Below are 26122 nucleotides of genomic sequence, written 5' to 3'. Positions count from 1 at the left end.
GTACAAAAAAAAGGAAGAAAATAGTACTGACCTCATTCAAAATGGTAGACACAGTCATAAGAAATCGATATTATTATTAGACTCAATTATTGCATATATTTAAAAGTTATTAATAATAACCATTATTTAGAAAAATTTTTACAATATTTATCATAATTTCTTATTATTTTTAAATAGATTATTATTAAAAATATCATATTAGGGTAAATAATAATGTAGGTGATGCAACAGTCGCAGTCAAATCTCACGCTATACGTGACGTCAGTGCCTGACGACGACGATAACAACAACAACAACAATATACGATCGTTTGGTTTTTTGACGTTTGAGAAATTTGAAAGAAGAGAAAAATGACATCCACTCCAAAAAGTACCGCCGACGAATCGTTAAACGGTAATCTATCTCTTCTTTTACGTGTATTTTGTTAAATAATTCGATAAAATATCAACCATCTGGTATAAATGCCTTTATTATGTTTAATGCTACGTCAGCTGTCATTTCAATTTACACTAATTTAAAGTTACAATTCTCGTGTATGTACGCGGGTTATTTTAACATTTTTAATAAATTTAATTATGTTTATTAATAATGTTTAATGTAAATTTATATTTTAATATATTTTCAAAGGTTTTAATGAAAATTTTCCTCTCTTCATTAGGATCATTATAAATGATACCTTAATGAAGTTCTTGCGGAGGTGTGTCTTATATATGCTCATTAATTTTAATTATATTTAACTATTTCAGATTTTAAATGGTTATTGTGCTTTTTGTACTTTTTGTAATGTGCAAGAAGCATTACAGTACTGTTTGGCACTATATTTTGCAGCACCGGAGTGTGCCAAGGCAGCCCCGCCATAAACCTTTGTAATGAATGAGTTGTAAAAGTATGAAAAGAATAGGCCTGAATTTAGGAGTCTTGGAATTAAAAAATTTACTGATGATCTTAACGAAGAGACTTCTTTCTCTCTTTGTTAGGATTATCATTAAAAGTGAATATCTTAATGGTGTTCTTAATGGAGATGCATTAATTAATGTATATTTTATACAGGATGTTTTGAATAAGTTTGCAAAACTTTAAGGGGGTTGAAGAACATACTGAAATGAACATTTCTGGTCGTGTAATGCGTGGTTAATCGGAATGGCGAAGGCGGTAGCTGATGCCTTCTGGCAGATGTATAAAAGTATGTTTTTTTGCACACGTGATTGTTTGCAATTTTGACATCTGAAGAGATGGATTATTATTCTAATGCTTAGAAGGTCAAAATGCAGTTTCGTATATGGAGTTTCTATTGAAACTTCCAAGGATCTCGTTTCTGGAATTAGTGTAGCTGCTACTCGTGTGTGAGATGCCTGATGTATGCAGTTTAATCTGTCGATGCTCTGAAGCATGTGTTATGGTTGGCAGTTGCTCTTTTGAGCAATTTCCATAATTATCCATTATTAAAAATGTTTTTCCATGTTTTGTGTCGTGAATCATTACTGTGTTTGTTCCTTGACACACTGCCATGCATTCTATGATGAGAGATGTTTGCTTTGGTGTGTTTTTCTACCCCTTAAAGTTTTGCCCATCTTTTTTGAAACACCCTTTATATGTTCATAAATTCCAATTATATTCAATTATTTCAGATTTTAAACAATTACTGTGCTTTTTGTAGTTTTGATAATATATGTAAGGAGTGTTATGCATGTGTGACTAGGGCCAAGCAGCACATGTGTAACATGTGCTGCTTTGCCCTATATTTTGCGGCACTCTTGAAGCATTGTTGCGGCACCTTAGTGTGCCAAGGCACCCCCAGTTGAAAACCAATGCTTTTTTAATATAACAAAAGTTGATCATATCGTCAAGTAAAGTAATGCAGAATAAGCCTCAATTTAGCAAACAATTTAAAAATTGTAATAATGTTTTTAATAGAGATGTATTAATACATAGCTTATAAGTTCATTAATTTTAATGATATTTAATTATTTCAGAAGATTTTAAACATACAAATGACCTTAAATGTATCTTATTTACAGTACTTTGGACAGAATAAATATTTATTCACCTGTTTTTTTCTGGAACCTTGTATAATTAAACACAACAGAAATTATAAGTAGATAATTTGTTTTTCAAGCACTTTTAATGTACAGTATAATTTAGGATTGCCAATTTTCCAGACTTGTCAGCAGATTCCTTGAATTTGACAAAAGTTTTTAGAGGCACAAATACAGCCTGAATGAGGAGATTGGGACCTTATCAGAGCTGTAGATCATGTCTCAGGAGTAAAAAAAATGTCAAAGGTTGGTCTACATTTGATCCTTTACGAGATATAGCTCCCTGAAATTGGCTGCTTGTTAAACATGTGATAGACTTAATGGAGCATAACTGATCATGCCCCAGAAGTAGTTGGTGCAATGGTGTTTCTCTTGTTTAATGAGCTTTTAGCCATCTCTAGTAAAATGCATAACAATTGATTTTTAGCATTGTTTTGAGAAATAGTTTCAGGATCTTGCATGTTTAAATTTTATCCCATTTTTGAGGATCTTTGAAATTTCAAATAGGCTGATTTTGGGGAAGCTATCTCTTGTGAAGGGTCACCATTAATTCCTTTGATAAGTTTTACTCCTATAAGTATCTGTTTATAGCTCTGATAAGGTCTCTATAGCCTCATTCAGAGCTAGAATCTTACCACTAACTCTCCCAGACTTGCCAGGAGACTCCTGAAATTTGGCAAAAATTTCTAAATTTTTGGACTCTTAAATTGAGTCCTATTCTTCCTGCATTTACTGGACAAGATAAATTTTTGAGTTATATGTTAAAGCAGACCAAAGCAGTGGATTTTAGCTGGGATTCCTTGGCACATTTGGGAATGGCAATGACACTTCAAGGATGTTGCATAATGTAGTTTTGAGCAGTGTCATAACACTTGTTTCTAATAATTAAATGTTTTTCTATCAGTTTTATTAAAAATATGCAATCATATGTTTTCCATTATAAGATGCTATCATATGATGTAATTTGTTTCAACATTACTACTATTTGTACTAATTTATTCAAAAAGTTGGGGTATCCAAATACTTATTTTGCCCATTGTATGATATTTTATGCTTGTTAAGGAAGCTCCTCCAAATGTAGATTTAATTTAAGCTAGTTTTCTTACAGTGAAAACTTTTTAGAAAATGATAGCACTTTTGAGCTTTACACTTGTCAAGTGTTGAAAGGTAGTAAGGCTCAAGAATAGAATCCATTTTGATCTTTATATCATGTTGAATCCTGACAAGATCAGCTTGTTCATTAAGCAAATTTAAATTATGAAATTTTAAGTGAAATCTCATCTTGGTCTAGTAATAGACAGTTTGTGGACCAGCACTAGTCTAGTATAGTAAATAAATAGGCTAGAGCAAATCCTGACACCCTATGGCAGAAGTCCAAAAGTGCTCAAGTTTTTTAAAGAAAATTCTTCATTCCAAGAACAGCAGTTTTAATTAGCTGTTATGTTAATTTATTTCTTGGGAGAACTTGATATTAAACTACAGAATTATGAATTCAAAATTGTCTTACTAAAAATAAGATTTTTTCATATTTACAGAAAATATGTTTCTGGTGATAATCCTACAGATTGATGTTAATGGACTAGTTTTTTCATCATTTTGATACTGAGAAGCAGTGCTCTTTTCTAAAAAGCCTACTACCAGAATGCCCTTATGGTGACTGAACACGTAGAATTATTTATACTGTGCAATTGCTGGTACTACATACTGGCTAGTGGTATCTTTTGATCTATCTGGTATGCTATTGCATACCAGCATGCTCTGGCTGAAAAATGGTTCTGCTGATAAGTAATTATAGATGAAAAATATTATTTTATACTGAATACAGAAATCATGAAATAAATGAAATGTGCAAACTCATTGTTAACACTTGTTATAGATTTATTTCTCTTATTTATTTGTAACACTGATTTATATGTTTTCAAAAGGAAATGTTTTTGTTTATGATGGTTTTTTACTACAACAATCTGTCTATGAAAAATTTTAGTCTGTCTCTCTGAAACAATAATAATTTATATAATATTAATAATAATTTGTGGTGTTGTTTTTTAATAATTTGATCTATATTCTTTTAGATATTCTGGTTAAATGGACTATTGTATAAAATGTAGAGTAAATATTATTTATTATAAAATAATAATACAATATTATAAATCACATCCAAAACACTATGGTTTTATCGAAATAGTTAAATATTGCTATTTCACAGCAGATGTATATTGTTATCTGAATTGCTAAAAATATCAAGAGAAGTAATTTGTATATGTTATCTATACTATTTCTGAATTAAATCTTAAATTTTTTACTTTAATTTATTTTAAAATTTGCTATTATAATTGTTTGATTAAAAATATTTTAATAACATTTAAATTATCATTATATCCTGCCATTACAATTAAAATTAATAGCAAGTAAAAATATCAGCCTGCCATTCTGGAAAACCAGAGTGGCAGGCTGATACTTTTACTTTCTTTTGAGTCCTGATTGGAATTTCAAAAGTTTTCACAGGTGATTTCACTCATATATTGATCAACATGATCAACATGGGTGTGACCAGATCCACAGTGGTGCTAGCTTTTATAGACCAGCTATAAATCTCATGATCATAGAGATCATGGAAAAAAGGGCTCTTACTGTTCACAGGACAAAGAAATTTTGAACAATGATATACTGACCTGATAAAGTATGTACAGTTTTATAAATTTATATATACAGTAGAGTCCCGCTAGTCCGAACACCACTAATCCGAACATGTTTTGGTTGGCGGAGAGGAAATTTTTTAGCACGCAAAATATATGTTTTTTGTATTTTCCAGTTAAATTTAAATAGTATTAATGGTACAAAAATATTTAGAATTCCACAAAAAAAAAAAAATTGTATTTTATTGTAGTACTGTATTAATACCACACAAAATTAATAAATCAGTGTTTGACATGCCTATTAAAACAGCAGATCTATACAGTACCTACACACAAAAACAGGAACAAAAGTAATTTTTCAGAAATAACAAAGTCTGTTAGTTTCTTTTGATGTAACAATGAAAGTCAGCTAGAAGATGCTATGTTTTGCCACTTCTCATAAACATGCAGTCTGTGGGTGAAGCACTGGGATGTTGTTCCAAGTAGCATAAAGCGAGGTGAAGGGCCACTGCTGTGTCTGCATGCGACACAAGTTGGTCCGCAGTACCACCTGGCTCGTCATCACACACTATTTTATTGCTTGCTTCTTCATTATTTTAAATTATTTGGCTAATCTGAACAGGGCTCAGTCCCAATTAGTTCAGACTAGCAGGACTTTACTATATGTATAAAGTTTATAAAAATAAAAATGTAATAGGAAATTATTTCTCTGCACATCTGGTGAAATTTCGAACTTTGTCTAAGATATAATGCAGTGCAACAAAAACTAAGTTGTTTCATTTTTACTAAGTCTCAATCTGGCTAAACTTTCTGATATTTGGCTAATGAAATTTTCAGGAACAGTTAGACAAATAACTACAATTTAAAAATTTGTGGCTTAATCCCTATAAGTGTGATAAAAGAATCATAAGAAAACAATATAATTAATTAATATTTGAATCTTTTAAGAATTGATTATTTAGCTATTTAATTTAAATTTTGTATCTTTAGAAAATTTTCTTGTTAATTTCAACTGATAATTATTCCTAGAAAACTGAAAAAGAAAAATCTTTATCAGAATTTTGTTCACCAATTGATTAGATATTGTTGATACACAATTTAAAATTATCTTGTTGTGAAGCAAGCAAGACTGATTAATTATAAGAATGTAACAAAAACTTCAATTTTCTATTTTGCATTTCTTATCTCAAGTGTGCTGTCGTCAGGATAAGCACTTTTTAAAATTTATAAACATTTCAGTAAAATTTACTTTATAATTCTGAGAAGAAGTAAACATGTTCATTTATTTATTCTGTTTTATCAAAAGAATGTTATTTATTTAGTTATAAATATAGTGAGGTCTTGAAGGGCCATTGAACATGTTAAATTATTGAGAATGGTCTCAATAATTTAATATAAAAACATATAAAGTACAGAAATGTGAAATATTTATTGATATATTCATAATATATTATATTCAAATAATATTTTGACACAAATATACAAATAGATTATATTTGATTTTTTTTAACACATCTGTAATGGAAGGTTATGGAATTTTATTAATTTAAAAAATTAAAATAATAATGATGTATTATTATGTAATATGCATGAAAATTTGTTGATGATTAAAACTTTAAAAAAAATGTTAATTTAATTAAATATTTATATTTGTAACAGTCTCTCTGCTTTATCAAAGTAATTTTGATTAAATAAGTAGGACGTCTGTCTGTATTATATTTTTAGATTAAATACTAGTTTTAAACATAATTTTCATCAATTAATAGTAGATGAAAGTAAATCGCATTGTAATTTAGAATACCACTATATTAAACGTGTTTTGATATCAGTTTACACTATCATACAAACCATTGAGCCATGTAACCAAAATGAAATATTGTCTGCACTGTAATGAGCATTTTCTGTATGAAGCAGTAGAACAAGAGAAAATATAATAAAAGTATCAAAGAATTTCTCATCATCAAATAAAAAGAAAAAAATAATATGGATACTTTTGTTTATAAAATACTAACAAAGTTTTTATATTAGATTGTTTTCTTAAATAAAATAAAAATATTGGAACATAAATATATTTTGAAAGCCTTCTTGCTTTACAACTTTAATTTACAAACACAGTAAACAAAGAAAAATATTTTGTATTTGAGGCATTTTTGTTTTGGAAATTTATTTGCAAATATTATTAATAATATGGTAGCAAAATGAATGTTTTTAGTAAATTGTTTTAAATAGATAATTCCTATAGATTTTATCAGTGCTTTCTGTAGAAATCCATAGAATTGTAAGGAATAAACTGTAAAAAAATTTATACATTTTACTGTTGTTATAAGGAAAATGTAGAGGTATTAAAGGAAAACCAGTTTCATGTACAGTTGTTCTTTTGTTCCATTTTATAATAATTTATTTGAGTTAAATTCCTAAACTAATATCCCTTATTTTAAGTATTAAAATATTTTTTAAGCAAAGAATTTATGCTTAAAATGTTATAATGCATAGTTATTTTTCTACAAAATATTTAGGTACAATGTTCATGAAATCACAATCTATATTCTACTGCAAAAGAGCTAGAATTTTATTTCATGTTTACATACATACAGTTGTAAGAGATAGGACTTTTAATTAGAGTGAATGTGTACAATAATAAAATATTGTATTGTTTTATAATTAATGTTTTATGAATTTGTAATGTATTTTAATTGGCATTTTATAAAAATTGGACTGCTGCCAATCAAACACTGTTAATATGTTTAATGAACAAAAGAAAAGCGTAAGGCAATATCTAACTAAGCTTTTTGTATTTGGTTTTCGAATCGTTCTCGATTATGCAGCATTTATCACCGGTAACCACGCGATCAAACTTATCTGGCCATGAAGTTTTTTTTTTTATGAAAATAAATAATAAATGATTAGAAAAATATAGAATCAATGCCAAATTGTTGAACCTTCAGTAGAAACATTCAGAATTTTTATTTTATTTTATTATTTATCACTTATGAAGATCTTGTTGAAAAACTGCTGTAAAATACAAGGAATATAATTATTTTTCTTTGGAATAATTTATTTTTAGAATTTAATTTAGACAGTTTAAGGAAAAACAATAATAATTTAATAGCAAAATTTGCCTTCATAACATTTTTATGAAGGAATTAAATATAGTAACATTACTGGAATTGCAGTAATGGTACAGTTAGTTTATTATATTTAGTAAAAGCATTTGGGCAAAATTCCATGAACTTTTTGATTAAAATACATAAATAATGTTAAAAATATTGAATTAAATACGTTATTTTGCAATGGGTGCATTGAGTAATAAACTAAAAATTTTACAAGTTTAATAAACTGTCTTAATGATGGTTTTCCCCTACGTCACGGCATTGAAGGTCAAGGACGATCAATCTGTAAAATAAATTGGAGTGCACTGTCCCAACAATGGCTTTTAACTGCGTTTAAAGCAATTCACACGAAAAAATACAGTACTTTTATTTAAAACAATAAAAATATAATTAATTTTATTATTAAAATACATAATTTACGAAGCTAAAAACAAATATAAACGAATGTTTTTTGATTTATACGATATTTATCAGCGTGTCTTACGTGATAAATGATGCAAACAATGTGAGGTGACTATAGTCAGGTGGATGATGACGTCAGTTGTTTACAACGCTAAGATCACACGTAGGCAATTCTATCTATTTACATTAACTTCGATGGAGGTTATACGCTGTAATTAAAACTCCCGTAGATAATTATATTATTATAATAATTATTGTAGTTGTGACTGCGAATGCTGCGTCAGTGACGAAAGCCTTTGTGTATTAAAATATATTTTCTTGGAGGAAAGAAAGGAAAGTGACATACGAAGCTGACGAATAGTTTGACTTGACCTTGGCGAGACGATTGTTTAAGTTCTTGGTGTTCGAGTAAAGTAACACGTACAGTACAAGTTATTCACTTTTACTCTGTACTGCGAACTTTATCTGTTTGGAGTATAAAGCATAACACGTGCCTCCACTATTCATAAAGTTGACACATCCGTTTTGACAACCGCTTGCGCATTAATATTTCTAGTGTATTTTCATTCCGTAATTGTCAACTAGGTAGTTAACTACTATGGAAAGCAGTGAGTCGTGCGAAAGTTTGCCTGGTAGGTGTGCTATTTTTCCATCTAAATTCCTGTATTTTTAACGTGTTGATAAATTGATAAGCGCTGGTTTTTTAATCTTACGTTTACATCGGACGTTTTTATGCATCTGATAGTTTTATTTATTTCATATGAAGTTATTTAAGACGTTTTTAAATATAAAATCCATTTTATTTATAAATTTTATCATGTAATTTTGCTAGCCTCTTTATAAATTACCATTTTATTTTCTATAAACTTTTAGAGATTTTTAATTAAAATGTTAACAAATCATTTTGAATTTGAATGAAAAATATAGAAAGTCTGGCCATATCTTAATATTTAATATTAAAATATTGAAGAGTTTAAGTAAATATTTAATATTTGCATTCTACGCTGTGTATTTCAATAATATACTTCAATCATCAATCTTCAATACCAGACTTAATTTTTGAAATATTTTTATTTAAATTCAGGATATTGGCTCTATTAATACAGCTTAACTTTTCTCAAAAATAATTTTATTTATCTGGCTTAAATCATTGTTAATTTAATATATGAATAATTAAACTGAACTTTCTAAATTCCTCTGCAGAAACTAAGTTTCAGTAAGTAATGTAATTTGAACTTTATAACAAGTTGAGACATAGTTGTTATTCTGCCAAAATGCCATCTTACCAAATTTATGAAACAACTTTGGCCAGAAAATTCAAAATAATAGTATAAATTATGTTTTTAGAGTCTTATATTCTCAAAATACTTAATTATAAAGGTACCAAGTGTAAATTATTGAGTGTAATGTCACTCGACTCGACTGTGTATTCCCATTCCGGTATAATTTACTTGTCCTGAACGTGGAGCCATGTCTTGATTTGCTTATTATTACGTAAAAAGAATTAACTTGCCAATAACCTGCAGACTAAGAAAAACATGAAAACTTACTGTTAATGCTGGTTTCTGATTCATACTCTACTTATACACATATGACTAATTCATGCAATAAATAAAATAGAAAATTCACTCTTTAGTTGTAGTCCTTTGTTCTAACTATATAATTTATTATTGTAGGAAAAAAATGTCATGTCTCTGAAATAGTAAAAGCTTGAATAGTTTAAATTGTTTCCTCCATAAATTAGATAACATACCTGTTCTAGCTGTGTTGCAATTTTAAGTTTAGAAACTAAAGAAGTCACTGTCACAATGACTACTTTCTAAACAATGAACTTTTTATTTGTCGAGCTACATAAAGGTTCTGCAATGCCATTTTGCACCGGGTAATTGGAATTCGAATCAGTTGTTTTAGTAATACAATATTTTAACGTGATTTTTCTGATTTTGGGAGAAATTTATAGTTACAGATATTACAAATGAGGAGTGCAAATCACGATTTAACTTATTGAAAGATTTAATACATGCAGAAAATTAAAATATTTTATTTTTAAGGTTGAACCACTTGTTGGTGTCTTAAATTTAAGTCCTGTTTTGAACTTTGATCCAGTTGTAGTAGTTATCTGTAATTTATGTATTATCACATTGGTACAGCTACCAAGGATTATATCCTATTACCTAAATTATTACTATACAGTAAATAAAAATTTGTAGCAAGCATAAAATTTGATTATATGTAATTGAATGTAGAACTTACAATAATATAGAATGAGATAAGCTTAATATTTTGTAACAGGTAAATAATAATCCTTCTCCAGAATAATTAATTCCTCCCCTTCATCAGGATCACTGCTTTTATTTGATTTGGTATTGTCTTATTCACAATTGAAAACGAATGACTTGCATTCTGGTGTCATTTTAGAAAACTAATTATAGTATTACAGCCTGCAAATGATTACTGTTATCTGCATTTACCTTGTTTCATTTGTCTTTCTCGTTGGATTAACATGACTTTTCGAAGAACTAAAAAGCAACTTATTATTAATACTGCAATAATGATTGCTTGTTTTTCTTTTATTGCAAATTAAGTATTTAGTTGTGTTATGATGTTCCAAAATATCTCAAGTTACAAACAGTGGGTTGCATGTTTTAAAAATTTGCATAGCAAAAAAAAAAATACTGATGTTTGCCCTTTGCGTTTTTATATGGCTGATTATGTATCGCCAGGTAAATACATTGTCTGCATTTATTATATCAGAACATGATAATTGATACAGATAAAATTATATTTTAAAAAGTATTGTACCAATATAATGGTAAAATATTACTTAAATATCGCTTTATAACAGATGGTTTGATATCATTTGCCTTCCTTTAATTTGTATCTTTGTTCAATAGATTAAATATTTATATTTACAAAGGGACTCAGATGATAATAGAACACCAGATAAAAGCTGCTTTTATTTTTGATTAATACTGAAGTTTAATCTTGAGTTCAAATACTTATTAATAAATGCAGTTGTCATTATCTAAAAATTTTGTTGTTTTAATTGTTAATTTTTTAAAACTGTTTCTGCCCGAGGACACTAAGAGGATCTTTTAGCAAGCTCATTTTGAAGTTGGCCAGGCCCACAGTGGGGCAGCTTGGTGGTGAGGGATGAGCCTGACATATCTGGATGGATCATCCCCTTGAAAAATTTCTGGGATCTTTTGACTTGGCCTAGCTCCTGGGCCATGTGGCCATCTGTTTTAATATTAGTAAAACAGTGTAGAACTGAATTACAGAAATTTCTTTGACAATTTTTAATGACATCCTTTTATATAAAAGTGTTATTGTTTTGATGCTGTTGCCTAACTTAACAACACTAAACAAAATTTATTGTGTTTATTACTTTTACTATATAAATTCATTAAATACTTAGAAAAGAAATTTTTAAATTTCTTATAAAAACATAATTTGCAAATGAGTTACATTCAAGTTCACATAAGTTGACACTCCAAGGGGAAGTGGAAATGTGTTGAGTTATTCAATATGATAACTAAAACAAGGTTGAAAAAAACCACAAAACTACAATTAGAAAAATACAGTAGTGCTTTATACAGTACATGCAATGTACTGTATCTTTTTGACCATCTGTCACTGGCACTAAAGTTGGTTTTTACTCCAAGTACCTCAGCGATTTCCATCACTTTTTGTTTTGGTATTGGCCCTGAAACAGGAAGATTCAATGAACGAATTTGCTTTAGCCAACAGACCAGAGCATCTTTGACATTTTTGTACGGCAACTTTCTCTGGCATTTTTGAGACAGTTGCGACAAAGACCGAAGAAAAAGTTGCTTAATTTCCTTTGTTTTTCTTCAGAATTCCCATCAATGTTGTTCTTGGAAAGTTTTCTTGTTTTGCAAATTCAGCTTGCAAAGTTTTATTACATTTAAATTCAGATAAAAGTTCATATTTTTCCTTCAGTGTAAGTGTTGTTAGGTTTCTGATACTTGTTTCTAACAGAAATGTGAAACACTTGCTGCAAATAACTCATGAATAGATGAGAAAATGCAAAATTGAATTCTGCTGTGGCTATTTGGTGTGAACTCATTTATTCCAGAAGAGTAGTTTACTTATCAGACATCTAAATGAGTGTGGGACAGAAAAAGTATGTTGATTTATTTAGTGGTAACAAGTTAAACAGTGTCAAGTAAACCAGAGGTTTTGTAACATTAATGCCTACATAAGTTGGCTGGGACCACATAAAACTGGCTACCTAACAGACAGTGTCTAGTTATACCCACGATGACTTGTGAAGATTCGACTGTAATTCTAATATGTTAGTTCTTAAAACCAAACAAGTATACTTCCTTTTATTTACTGGTAAATTTCTCTGTAATATTTTTATAAAGTGAATTATTACATTAAGAATCACAAGTGGACAGTTTTTAATAAAATCTATTCAAGTAAACAGACTTTTAACTCTGACATATTTGTTTTGCATTGGAGTCCACACAAAATTAAATGGTTTGTATCAAGTATGATGTAAGAAAGAGCTATTTATTATAATTGGGTGTGAATATATTTATAATGTTAAATGCAACAATGATACTTTTATTGTCATACTGTTAAACCAAACTACTCTGCCTCCTATAGTTGATTTCATGATTTCACTTGCAAAAAGCTAGCCTTGATTTAACGCATCAGTTCTTATCAGATCACTGTAGTTAAGCAGCAAGGAAGTTAACAGTAGTCTGGTCAGAGATTTTATTTCAATTTCCAGATTGCTGTTGGAATTGCCAGATGATATCTGATCTCATTCAATACCCAGCTGACTTGAAATTCAGATTAAAAATGTGAGAGTTAGTCAAGAAAAGGCATTTTTCTGAATTAAATTTAAAATTTTTCTACGTGCTTTGTAATGATTCAAGGAAAATAAAATGTTGCACATTAACACTGTATTGTTCCATGAATTTTTTCCTAATGTCCATTTCTTAATGTGACTCAGAATAATTAATTCTAGGAGAATAGTAATTGAAGGCACACGAATAAAAATAATTGTTTGTTTATTTTTTTTAAAACATGTATTATTAATTATTCAAATATTTTCATTATTTTATTGGCAAGGCAAATTCTGCTTACTATGCAGTTATGCATTACCAATTAACTCATGACATGCACGGTAAGTAGAAGTTTGAGTGCCTCTGACTGACCCTTTTTTCCAGTATTTTCATTGTGTTTAAAATTAACGTATAAAAATGAAATGCATCTCTGATATTCTGTTTTTAATTATTTTATCATCAATTCTAATGTATTCAAAATAAAAGGAATAATAATTATAATTGTCTTACAGTCTTTACTTCTAAGTTATTTTTAATTGTCAACTTGGACATTGCTCATTACTAGGACTTTACACTGGTGTAAAGTGTAAAATCCTAGTAATGAGCAATGTCCAAGTTGACTATTAAAAATAAAAGGAATAATAATTTAAAATTGCTTTTTACAGTAGTATGAGGGGATTATTTTTATTTGTAGAGTGGTTTCTGGCATGTAGCTGTAATCCAATCATATGCCTTGTGATTTTTGAAATATTCTTTTACAGAAAGTTTCAAATATTCAGTAATTTCATACGTAAAAAAAAAGTTGATTGTATTCAGTTTCAGTAACTGGATTATTATAATAATCCATGCAAATAACAATTTAACACTTTACATAAGTTAGAGTTACAACAACTTTTTCATATTAAAAATTATATAATAATAATAATAAAATTTTAAATTCAACTTTGCTTAGTTTATATATGTATTTTGTTTTATTTTTGTGTGTTATTGACTTACACTCTGCTCTTGGGCATTATTCTGATAAGAATAATCAAAAGAATATAGTCATGCTTTCTTATGCTCTCATTCTCAAAATAAATTAATATATTAAACAATGGTTCTAGTGGGTCAATTAATAGCTGTTACTAGGACTAATGTTTGTCACATCAGTTGTTGCAGCTTGTAACTTTCTAAAAGCTGTGAAAATTGATATGGTTACTTTATCATTTCATTTAGTGTTTTGTTTTTAAAGTTATAAAAAAAATTACTTCAAAAATATTCACACACATCAAACAAATGAAAGTCTCCTTGTCATTTGTATTTTAATTTGACAAATTTTTTGTGTAGAAATTTGAAAAATTAGATGTGAATTTGTAAAGGAACAAAACTTTAAAATACTTTTATTCTGTCTAATATTGTTTTGTTTTTAATTTTTGCTATCCAGCTGATGACATAAAAATATTAGCATTTGTGGGATGATTTGTAAATTTTTTTACACACCTATATAAAATTGTTGAATTAAATTGAAAATACTGATGAATTTTATATTCAAATTAAACTATATAAAATAATATCAGTTAACATTTGTATGGTATCTAATTTTTCTTAATCAGAATTATCTCTGCTATATCAGCCTTATTCAAAGCACCGAGCATTGCCCTATTTACATCTTTATCTCAATTGTTATTCTTTAGCTTTCGGCTCGCTCTCACCTCTCAGGACTGCAGTCATTACTAATAGCCTTAATTGTCTAATAGTCATTTCTTCGGAGGCTCCGCAAATTTTTCTTCTAAGCTGTAGATAAGCATAACAATATAGTTTGATCCTTTACACGTTCGAATTAGATTGCTAAGAACGAACTATATAGTTATGAGGGCAAATATGATTTCGTATAAATATCTTCTGTAATGGCAAGCTCATTAAATAGGCTTCTTCTCTGATACATAGCCATACAGAATTGCTATAATATGTAGAAGTAGCTATTGCTATATTTTTATTTAAAATTATATTCAGAGGTTATGTAAGAATGAGAGAACTGTCTAGCTTGTCATGTTACTAAAAGAAGTAATATGGTTGCAAATGGGATAAAAGTATAAACTTTGATTCATAAATTGCATTAACAGAAATTTATATCAAATAATTTTAAATTTTATTTTAGATTCTTGGATAGAAGTCAATTATGGAAGCGGAGAAGAAGCTCAGTCAAATTCGAGAAACACCCCAGTTTCTTTTGTGGGATCAATGTACAATGGCAGCGTAGAGAAATTATTGTTAGAAGCTCAACGTGAAAGCAATCATTCTTCTGCAGTTGGAAGTGCAATTTCTTCATATAGAGATAGGTAATTATAATTCATTCGTGCATTTTAATTTTCCAGCTGTTATGTATACATAACAAGGGAGTGTATGGGAATCGTGTCATATTTGACCCACATTTTGAGACCACCTGAATCCAAAAAAGCAAAGAAAAAAAATTTCGTGTGTGTTGGCATCTATTTCGCTTAATATCTCAGAATAGGGTAAAGATTGAGTAACGAAATGTGGCACGGTGGCTTTTATATGAGGGGCATCGATACTATTAAATTTTGGTGGTTAAAGGTCGAAAGGGTGGGGAGATAAAGAAGGTGGTGTGTATCTCCAGTAGGGTCAGACTTAATGACAATTTTACTCTCTATTAACATTTATAATTTTTTTTTTATATATATAAAATTCACCTCTGCCCTGAAAATTAAGCTTTACCATTTTATAATGATTAAAAATATAAAAAGTTTTTATAACATGGTGCCACACAAATTTTATTAAGTTATATTGTAATTAAAATGATAAAAGTTATATTCTAAATGAGATTTCATAATAGCGGGGAAAGTTATGCCACTCGTTGATGGATTTTTTTAAAATAATTATTTAAAGTTTGCAGCTAAGATTTATTCGTAACTTGTGTTAAATCGCTAATCAATAAGTGTGTAAGTAAAAATATTTATGATTAAATTAGTGCTCTTCCTGTTTTATTTGTACGTGCGTGATACAGTACCACAGCACACAGGTCAAGCGTAATTAATTTTAATCGACTGCTTGCAGTAGTTTTAAAGTATATTTTAGCCTTTTAATAATGAATATTGGAAACGATCCAGCCCAATGTTCAACTTCAAGTAGCAGAAAAACTGCAAAACAAACAAACAAACGAGCACAAAACACTATAAATAAGTATTAAATGACCTTAAAAAATCAATTATCGTTATCACGAAATAAATTTGAATTTAAAAATAAATTTCCTTTTCATTAACACCGTTCGAGCCAGTTTTTTATTTCCTGTTTGACAACAAAACGCCTTTCAGTAGAAATTTAAGTCGATTCCTCGACCCAAATGTTTACTTATGACGTAGGATACGCATCAGCCAATTCTAGGTTAGTTTACAATGCACGTCGTTCTGCAAGATCGTGTTTATATCAGCAGAAGGAATGATAATTGTTGTTGACACGCCGGTCTTTTTGCCCTTCTGCTCGTTGCTATCGGTTCCATCTGCGTAATTATATTAATATAAGCTGCTAAAACTTATTTTTAAAATTGCCGAAATTCAAAAGATAATCCATACTTTTATTATTATTTTTTTTTTTCCACAACATTCACTAATAAATAAATTAAAACTGGTATAAATATTTACTGTTTATTACGTTTAATTTTGTTTTACACGGGTATAGTAACAGTAGTAAATCATTTTATTTATATTTAAATGGCTGGGAATATTTTTATTTTAATTATAAATGCAATAAAAGACGAGTTGGCCGTTTGAAAATATTTTTCTATAAATAATTTGATGTCAACTTCGCTTTCTACCGAGAGATTTCGCAAGTAACCGTGAATAAAAAAGACACGTGTGCAACTATCTATTAATAGAAAATAAAATTGATATTTCGTAAAATAAAGAGATATTTAAATTGCGACTGTTAGAAAACTAATTAGGCTGCAATTTTCAAAACGTACACCTACAAATTGTTACTGTCGACCGTCTGTGTGTCTGTCTTGACGTAATCTCGAGAACAGAGTTAGATAGATAGATGAAAATTGAGACCAGATACGAAGTGTTGAGGGATCGTACTCCGATTAACAATAATATAGATGGATTTTAGCTTTTATTTATATTATATATTTGCTTGGTTTATGTTGATTTTGCTAGATAACTTTGCACTTCTAGTGCTTGAGTTGGAAATTAATAAAATTATAAAAGAACGTTGTCTTTAGTAAACTTCACACATTGGATCCTTCAGTTAGTTTATATAGAAAAAAATTTGGAGAATTGAGCATTTATCTAAGAATAAGATCCTTTCCTGAAAAACTTCTGGCTTGTCTAGGTCAAAAAAACATTGAAAATTGAGGAAGTGATAAGTTACTGCATACTTTACTGTATGTATGACGTTGATATCCAGTAATTTAGATTTTAAAATAAATTAGGGGATATCAAATCTTGTGACGCCCCCAAATAGTACTTGTGGCATCCCGAGGCTTTGTTAAAATCGACTTCTGTACAAATACCAATGATATACTCTGTAATATAATGAAATATTCTGAAGGAATTTCAGAAAAGAATATTTAACTTGATTCTATGTAATCAAACAGGATATAAAAGTGGTTCAAATCCCCCTTTTTCTTTAATGTTTTTTTTTGTAACATCTGTGGCATATGTTATAAATAATTATTTGTAACTGCAGTTAATTCTAAGGTTCAGAAGTCAACTCCTAAAAACTGAAAAAGAAAAAAAGTTATGATTTTTGAGTGAATTTCTCCATTGTTCTAGTTTAATGTGTTCCGGTAAACAATTCAAAGCTTTTTTCCGTTATTTCCTGCGCGAAAAATTCTATTTTCCAACCCGTCAAATAATTTCAACCAATTACCCCAAATGACACAAACAATACAAAACGCCTATATATCTATCCGTCTGTGAATTTAGTGTGATATTAGGCATTAAAAAAACATCATACACAAAACACTTAATGATACCATAAAAAGAATGTTTTGTAATCAATGAATACTTTTTTGGTATAGTATCCCTATTAGGCACTGTGTAGTGACTGCAGTTTTTAATATGAAGTAGTAAAAATGAATATGTGGTAATGCTAATGTATAATACTGCACTTTCCTTGTTCTATTATGTTTTGTACTTTATTATTTTTTAATGAACTGAATAAACTTGTGAGATAAGACTGAAACTGATCAGAGTCAACTGTTGGGTAAAGCTGTATTTAAAATCCAAGCATTTATCAATTTTGTCGACTCATCTTCAGGAGCGTAAATTATTCCAAAAGCATCAAATGTTGTAAAAACATTTGAAATAACTTTTTTGTTTTTGGAATAATTTATGCTCGTGAAGTTGAGCCAACACAACTCAGAAGTGCTTGGGTTTCAAATGTTTTAAAAAAATTTACTGCAAAAAAACATAATTTTTTGGTATGACAATTAAGTGCGTTTGAAACTTTTTTATTATGGATAGACAAGAGAATTCTATAAGTTGGGATATATTGTTTTTTACTTGTAAACAAAGATAATAGATTTTAAATATTAATATATATAATTATTTGGGCATCAGAATTTCAAAAATTTCATTGGTTTGGAATGATAAAGATACAATATTTTAAAATACTGTATATTTACTTCTGAAATATAAATTTGTAATAGTTAAAAATGCACCTCATATATTTATTGATATGAAATGTTTATCTTTATGACGAAAGTGCTGTTTCAGAGATTTTAGACCTAATAATTCTCTTTAACAATAAATTAAAGGCTGTAAAGTATTAGTAAGAACATCTAAAATATCCCAATTAACTGTAGAGTTTCATAATTGAAGATATCTATATTTAATAGACATTTAAGTGAATAGAGGGAAAATGGTGGTGTTCAAGTGTGTACTTAACACTATTTATTCATTGACAATCAACTAAAAACAATTATTAAAATAAATTTTATCAGTTTATGCTATAAAATAGAATATATAAATTGTGAGTAGTGTCATTAAAACATTGTAAATCCTAGGAGGATTTATCTTAAATTTGTTGATTTAATTCTTGCCATCAATGGCTGAGTAGATAAAATTTTACAATTGACCAACAGGCTGGGATGCCTGGATTCTTCTAGGTTTTTTTCAATCTCTAATGCCACATCTATATTAGCTTTGTTTTGAAATGTGTACAAAGAATTATCTGATTAACTAATTTATGAATTTTATATAATGACTGATAATTATATCATCACCTCTTATCTAGAAGCGGTAAAGACTTTATACATTTATATTTTGTAATAATCATCACTTTAATCAATTATTGTTGGAAAATTATTACAATTTTTAAATACGTCGATGAGTGAAACATTTCATTTCCGAATAGGAAGTGTTTGTTTCTAGAATTAGCAATTGTATATTTATGAATGACAAGCTACATATTAGAAGATAAACAGTCTAAATTAAATGAGTAAATCAACATGATCTGTTGAAAAGTTGAATGATTTATGAAGACACACATGATGATGTGTGACCTTTAATTCCGGAAGTTTACTGTGTATAGAAAGACTGATTATAATAAGCAAACCAGTGGATCACTTTTATTCCATGTTGCTTTTTCTTGTAGATTTTTGATACAACACACAATAACTTCTATTTTTCTAACTTTCTTATTTATATCAAATTTAATTTTCTATCTTATTTGCTGAGCCATCAAAAAATAAACCCAATTCCCATAGTCTCTTGAACTGCTGGATTATCAGATATTTTAGGTTATAGAGTACAGTGGAACCTAGTGTAAAATGAAACTTATCGTTCATATTACACTAGTTTCCACTATACTTAACTATACAAATTTTTTCATATTAGTAGTAATATTTTAATGACTAACTCTACTATTGTATATCTAATATACTCAAGAAATGGAAAAGTTTTAATTAATATTAAAGTTTCTTATTTATTACTATAATTAAGAAAAATAATGAGTGAAAATAATTTCCTTTATTCACAATTTTATCAAGATACCTTTTTTTTTCTAGTCCTAAAAGTCCTCATAGTCCAGTGAATGAACCTGCTTGCAGTGATGCTTTTATTATAAATAAAGTAAGAAATGTTTGATTTTGTGTATAAAATTTTAATTGTTATTTATATGATCAGTGATTAAGAATTAATTTTTGTTTATTGTTATATTATAATTGATCTTGTGTAATAACCAAAGTAAAACAGAATACAAACAAATTACTGATTTCAATTATAAGTATTGTTGAAAATATTTATATACATTAATGAGTACAGTAGATTGATTTTCTTTCCTATCTGGAGTCTCCCTTATCCAAACTGATCAAAGTCAACCAAAAATATTGTACACTACTTCTAATCATACTTTTCCATACTGCAGTGTATACGTTTTTTAATTTGTTTTTTTTATTAAGGTTTCTTTGAAGTTTGTAGAATATAATTCACCTATACACACCGGGTTAATACTATTCCAATCTCCCGAAAAACCTTGTAACCGGTGCAGTGCAAGTTGTTACGCAAACGTTTTCGGACCCTCACTAGGTCCTTCTTCAAGCGAAATTTTATTTTTCGACCGTTCCATCGAATACTATCCTCCCAACGGATAAAAATTCGAATCGTCCGAATTCCGAATCTAAGGAAATCGCGTGCTATCCAATATTCCAAAGTTTTCGCTTTGGAATATTGGATAGCACGCGAGTTTCCTTAGATTCGGAATTCGGACGATTCAAATTTTTATCCGTTGGGAGGATAGTATTCGATGGAACGGTCGAAAAATAAAATTTCGCTTGAAGAAGGACCTAGTGAGGGTCCGAAAACGTTTGCGTAACAACTTGCACTGCACCGGTTACAAGGTTTTTCGGGAGATTGGAGAAGTTTGTAGAAGACCACATTGCATAAACCACCGTTGATGTGATGATAATGAGGCATTGGCATGATATAGAAGCTCATCAGTGAATTCAGAACAACAAAACAAAATACTTTAACACGATACTCTGAAAATTTAATTGTAATTGTCAAAAATAAGCATCAAAAGCAAAAGAAACTTTTTATACTACAGTAGAAGTGTGTTAGTCTTATTTGAAAATTCTTACATTCTCTTATCTGGATTTTTCTAATATCCAGATCACTCCTGCCACATTAGTTTAAATATGGGAGTCTACTGTAGCTATTTATATGCATTGGTAAGTTTTTAAAGTAGGTTGAGAAGGATAATAGTTTCAAAAAGTCTTGGACTTAAGAAAGCTTGAAACTTTGAGTATTCACAAGAATGAAATGATTGTTTTGCCCTGAACCATATTTGACAGAAATTACATTAGTTAAAGTATAAAATGTTACTTTCAATATTAATGGAACTCCTAAGTTTAATTATTAATATAATATATGCCTGTTTATAATGCCCAAATATTTTGTTTATTTATTTGTTATCATTTTATCAATCTGCTGTCTGTACTGAACTGCATTGCTATCTTCTGCAGAAATTTTTGCAAATAGATTGGATTAGGTAGATTGGATTGGATATCTGATCTAATCCAATTTTTGGATTAGATCAGATATCTTCTGTGTAATATATTTTTGTATAAAGACTGTATGATTTCAAGTATTAAGTGTGTGTTTTGTCAGTTGAAGAATATGATAATTCATCTACTTATTCATGTTAGTTAATTTTCCATTTATAGAAATAAATTGACTAATACACAATAACAAATTTTGTATGAAATAATTTTCTAAATTTATTAATTTATTTTACATAAAATGTCTTCAAGAAGAATTTAGAAAGAACTTTATCATAGAATTTCAAGTGATCAGAAATACTTATTTTTCTTTCAGAATTTTTGTTGGTAATATATGTTTCTAATTTTTAATAATGTTTTGTAGGTTGACATATTAAATAGAGATAGGCATGTTAGCACTGATTGGATTTGGGACTGGAGTAGCAGACCTGATCAAGCACCTCCAAAGTAAGGTGTAATGTAATAGTTATTATTTTAATGTAAGACATAATTAACAGAAGAAAAAGAACCAGACAGTTGGATTATTTATAGACTATTTCAAGGCAATCTTTAATTAAATCAGTATTATTTTTATTGTAAAACTTTTTGCTGCTGTCATAATTTAATGATTTTAATTAAATAATCCAGTTGTTTGGTTAATATATAATTTAAACTTCTTATGTTTGTTATGAGATGAATTACTAAAATCATAAGTTAGAGTACTTTTGTGAGAGTATTTTAATATAAAAAGAAAGAAGTGGATATGTGATCTTGTCACACATGAGTAAGTGTAATACATTCACATATAAGAATGTAGTAACAAAACAAAATTTGCTAAATTTGAGGTTACTAAAAATATATATTTAATTTGAAACATTTTAAATCCTGATTTAGATCATCTTCAGCTAGTAGAATAAACAGAGTTCCATTTATTCTATTAGCTAAAGATGACCTAAATCAAGGTCAAAAATGTTTTCAATCTTATATATAGTTTCCAAGTGTCATTCACTGTTTAATGCTATGCCAGCATTTAGCTGTATGTTGCCGCTTCTGTACTGTCAGAAGTGACAACATACATTTTTATACTGTCATTATTAGAAAATGGAAATTTTAACTGTTTCTGCCAAATATTTTTATTGTATTATTTATTATTTTATCATCATCATCATCATCATTATTAATCAAATTTTTATACTTTTTATACTTTATATTTTGATTTTAGTTTTTAAACTTTTTGATATTTTCTGTAATGTTAAGCAAACATAACAGTTTGTGACTATTCTTAATTAATGTCTTGAAAACAACAGAACTGGAATTTTAATTACATTTTTAACCAAAATTTCTATTTATGAACATTATTTCAACTTGGATTTTATTATGGTTGGAAAGTTTTTCCCTGCTTGCTTAATATAGACTTGTATTTTTCAATTTATTTAGGCTTTACATTATTTAAAACAAAATAAAATAAGGCCTTTATTAAACAAGCATTTATATTTTACCGCATTTAATATAAACTTTCTCCAAGACAGATTTTTGAGGTTGTAATATCATTTTACTCATTAATTTGAGGAAGAGAGTTCAAGAATTGATTCAATTGCTGCAGAAAACTTACCTGAATCCAATAAAGTAAATTTTGAATAGTGAAAGATTTAATTATAATCAAGTTAGTTAAGAACTCAGCTTATAAAAGGCTTGAAACAGAACTAATTTTATAGTTAAAGTTAAATATTTGGCTGATGGTATTTACATTAAAATATAAAATATATGAAATACAAAGTGTCCCTAAAGTCTGTGTGCAATTTAAAAAGATTTATAACTTTATTAGTATTTGCAATAGAGAAATTATAGATTTTCTTATTTCAAATACATTCTACATATCTTTTTCTTATTGTTTTATTGTATTTTATTAAATTTCCACATGTCCATCATCATTAGTAATATAAAGAGTAATACAATTTTATAGTTCTGTAAAAACATTTACCAATTGATTTACAGTAATGCCTGAAATAAATTAGTTATTTTAGCTTTTAAGTCTTTTAACAATTGAGGATTGGTTGCATATACTATTGTTTTCACATGTCCTCATTAAAAAAAAAAAAAATGGAGGCAAGTCTGGTGAACATGGAGGCCAGGAAAATGGTCCACCTCTTCCAATCCATTACAAAATATTGGAAAGTAATTTTCTTATAATATAAATATTTATTGAATTATATATTGATCATTTTGGTCAAATACCTGTTGCCATCTTTCTGGTAGTATCTTGATTCCATGTTCAAAAAAGTTTTGATCTTTGCTTACAAAAAAACTGATTTAAGTTATTTTTGACATCCTCATTTGAAGTAAATATTTTACTGTTTTTAAAAAATTTCGTAAAGACCGGAACAAGTAATAATCCGAGGGTGCCAGATCTGCCAAATATTGTGGGTGTGGTAGAACATCCCATCCAAGCTGTAACAGTTTCTGACAAGTTAACAAACTTGTGTCACAAGGTTGCCGGATTGGCTTTTTTCGGTCTGACTGGCATCAAAAATTTTGTTTGGCTTTTGGCTTTTTTTTTGCTTTTTTCGAATAACATCATGATGATTTAATTTTTTCCAGTATGCATTCTAAGTTGTATGTTATAATATTTTATCATGGTTTATCACATTTTGGCATTTTTATTTTAGCAAGCTGGCAACTAACCTTCTAGTATCCTATCAGTAACTCTACTTCATGCTTTTATAGATTTTAATCTGGCAACACTAAAAGAACTTTTGCTACTCATTACTCTGCATGCCTACCTAATAACTATTCACCTATGCCATACCTAAAGTGATTATAAAATCGTTCTCAAAATTATTTTATTTTTTATTTTCATCTAATAATTATGCCTAAGTGGAAATCAACGTACGGCAATAACAGAAAATATAATGATAGGTGGAAGGATAAATTTCCTTGGATTAAAAAAGCAACCAATGGTTCTGAATTTGCATATTGCAAATTATGTAGCTGTACTGTAGTTTCAAGATTATCCAATCTTTCAAACCATGACAAATCAGACAAGCACAAGGAAAATACTCCAACTACATATCAAATGGTTCTTCCTGTCACAAAAACCAGCAACATAGTTGATAAAGTTAAGGAAGCTGAGTTATATCTTTCAGTAAGTATAGCCTGCCATAGTGCAATAAGAACAATTGATCACCTTGGTGAGATTATTGTGAAACTTGGGTGTGGAAATACTCTAGGCAAGATCAAATTGCACAGAACTAAATGCCTACTTCTGCTGAAAAATGTAATTTCACCTGTTTTGAAATCTCAACTTTATTATGGATGAGTCAACTGATGTTTCAACTCAAAAATATTTGTCTTTTGGTAAGATTTGTCAGTAATTTAAAACAGCAAATTGCCACTGGTTTTTTAGGATTAATTCCTGTTCAAAAAGCAACAGGAGAAAATATATTTAATTTAGTTTGGCCACATTTATGAATTTTATTGAATCTTTAACAAATTGCATTGGTTTTGCCTTGGATGGTGCATCTAATATGGTAGGATGCAATAATTCTGTATGGTCTAGATCAGGGATGGGCAACCTTTTTCTATGTAAGGGCTACATTTCAAAACTTGAACTGACGCGGGCCACATACAAGAGAAAAGAGGGGAAAAATGACGGTAAATCACAATTCTTTATTCATATATAATTATAAATTAGCATAGGTATACTTAATATAGCTTCTGGCACTGATCTAAATGTAATATATTGGAAATATTTGATTAAATATTAGTCACTGCTAGTTTTAAATTAGTTTTGATGTGTCTGTTAGCCGGTTTCTTGTTTTAATTTTTACTAAATTCATTGCAAAAAAATTATTCACAAATATAAGTTTTAGAAAATAACGTTTGAATTTTTGTTGAATATCTTGTTAAGCTGGGAAATTGATATATTTATTCGTATTTTATGCCACACGGGCCGCAAAAAATATTACTGCGGGCTGTGGGTTGCCCATCCCTGGTCTAGATTGAGTGAAGTTGCTCCTTTCTGTGTGCAGTATAAATACATATGTCATTCTTTAGTGCTATGTATTCAATATGCTGTTTCAAGATTACCTGCTAATATTGGATATTTGTTGATTGAGATACCTAAATGGTTTAGAAATAGCAATTTAAGACACCAAGATTTCAAAGAGTTGTTTAATGTTTTAAACTTCTCAACAGATTTTGTTATAATTGCACCACTACTTTCCTTTGAAAAAAAAAATCTTCAACTTGCTGGCTAGTTTGGGAAAAGGTCATGAATAATTTATTAATGAATTGGGAAGAACTTAAAGCATATCTTATTTCTGCAGAAGTAGCAGAACAAAAATTTGACATCAAATTTAAAGCAAGAATGATAAAAGAAATGATCTTGGATCAGAGTAATTATTTTTATTTCCATTTTGCAACTCCAATAGTTGAAGAATTTGAAAGGTTAAATGGCCTTTTTCAACAAAATAAAGCAGATTGTTATCAGTTGCATGAAAGTTTATTTTTGCACTACAAATCTTTAAAAAGTAGACTTTATGATGGTAATTATAAGAAAAGTATTTGTAAAGCTGATTTTGGAATGAAATTTTTGAATGAATGTGATAAATATCTGCAAATAAATAATAATGATGAAAAAATC

The 26122-nt window shown here is 28.7% G+C and overlaps 1 protein-coding gene across 2 annotated transcripts in view; it reads left to right on the top strand.

Moving 5' to 3' along the window:
- Nucleotides 1-235: 235 nt before the first annotated feature.
- The window catches only part of BNIP3 (BCL2 interacting protein 3), a 34083-nt gene continuing 8196 nt past the window's right edge, over nucleotides 236-26122 (top strand). The window contains exons 1-4 of one of the 2 annotated variants that reach the window (XM_067276824.1): nucleotides 236-393; nucleotides 15142-15322; nucleotides 20011-20074; nucleotides 21866-21948. In XM_067276824.1, the coding sequence (XP_067132925.1) occupies nucleotides 351-393; nucleotides 15142-15322; nucleotides 20011-20074; nucleotides 21866-21948 (371 nt within the window). In that variant the 5' untranslated portion in view covers nucleotides 236-350. Of the gene's footprint in view, nucleotides 394-8356; nucleotides 8817-15141; nucleotides 15323-20010; nucleotides 20075-21865; nucleotides 21949-26122 lie in introns of those variants that run through there. The other variant, XM_067276825.1, reaches the window with a different exon arrangement.

Source organism: Centruroides vittatus, unplaced genomic scaffold (assembly GCF_030686945.1).
Source record: "Centruroides vittatus isolate TY-2023 unplaced genomic scaffold, ASM3068694v2 contig_717, whole genome shotgun sequence".
NCBI classification, from domain to species: domain Eukaryota; kingdom Metazoa; phylum Arthropoda; class Arachnida; order Scorpiones; family Buthidae; genus Centruroides; species Centruroides vittatus.
This window is presented reverse-complemented; position numbering and strand designations above follow the sequence as displayed.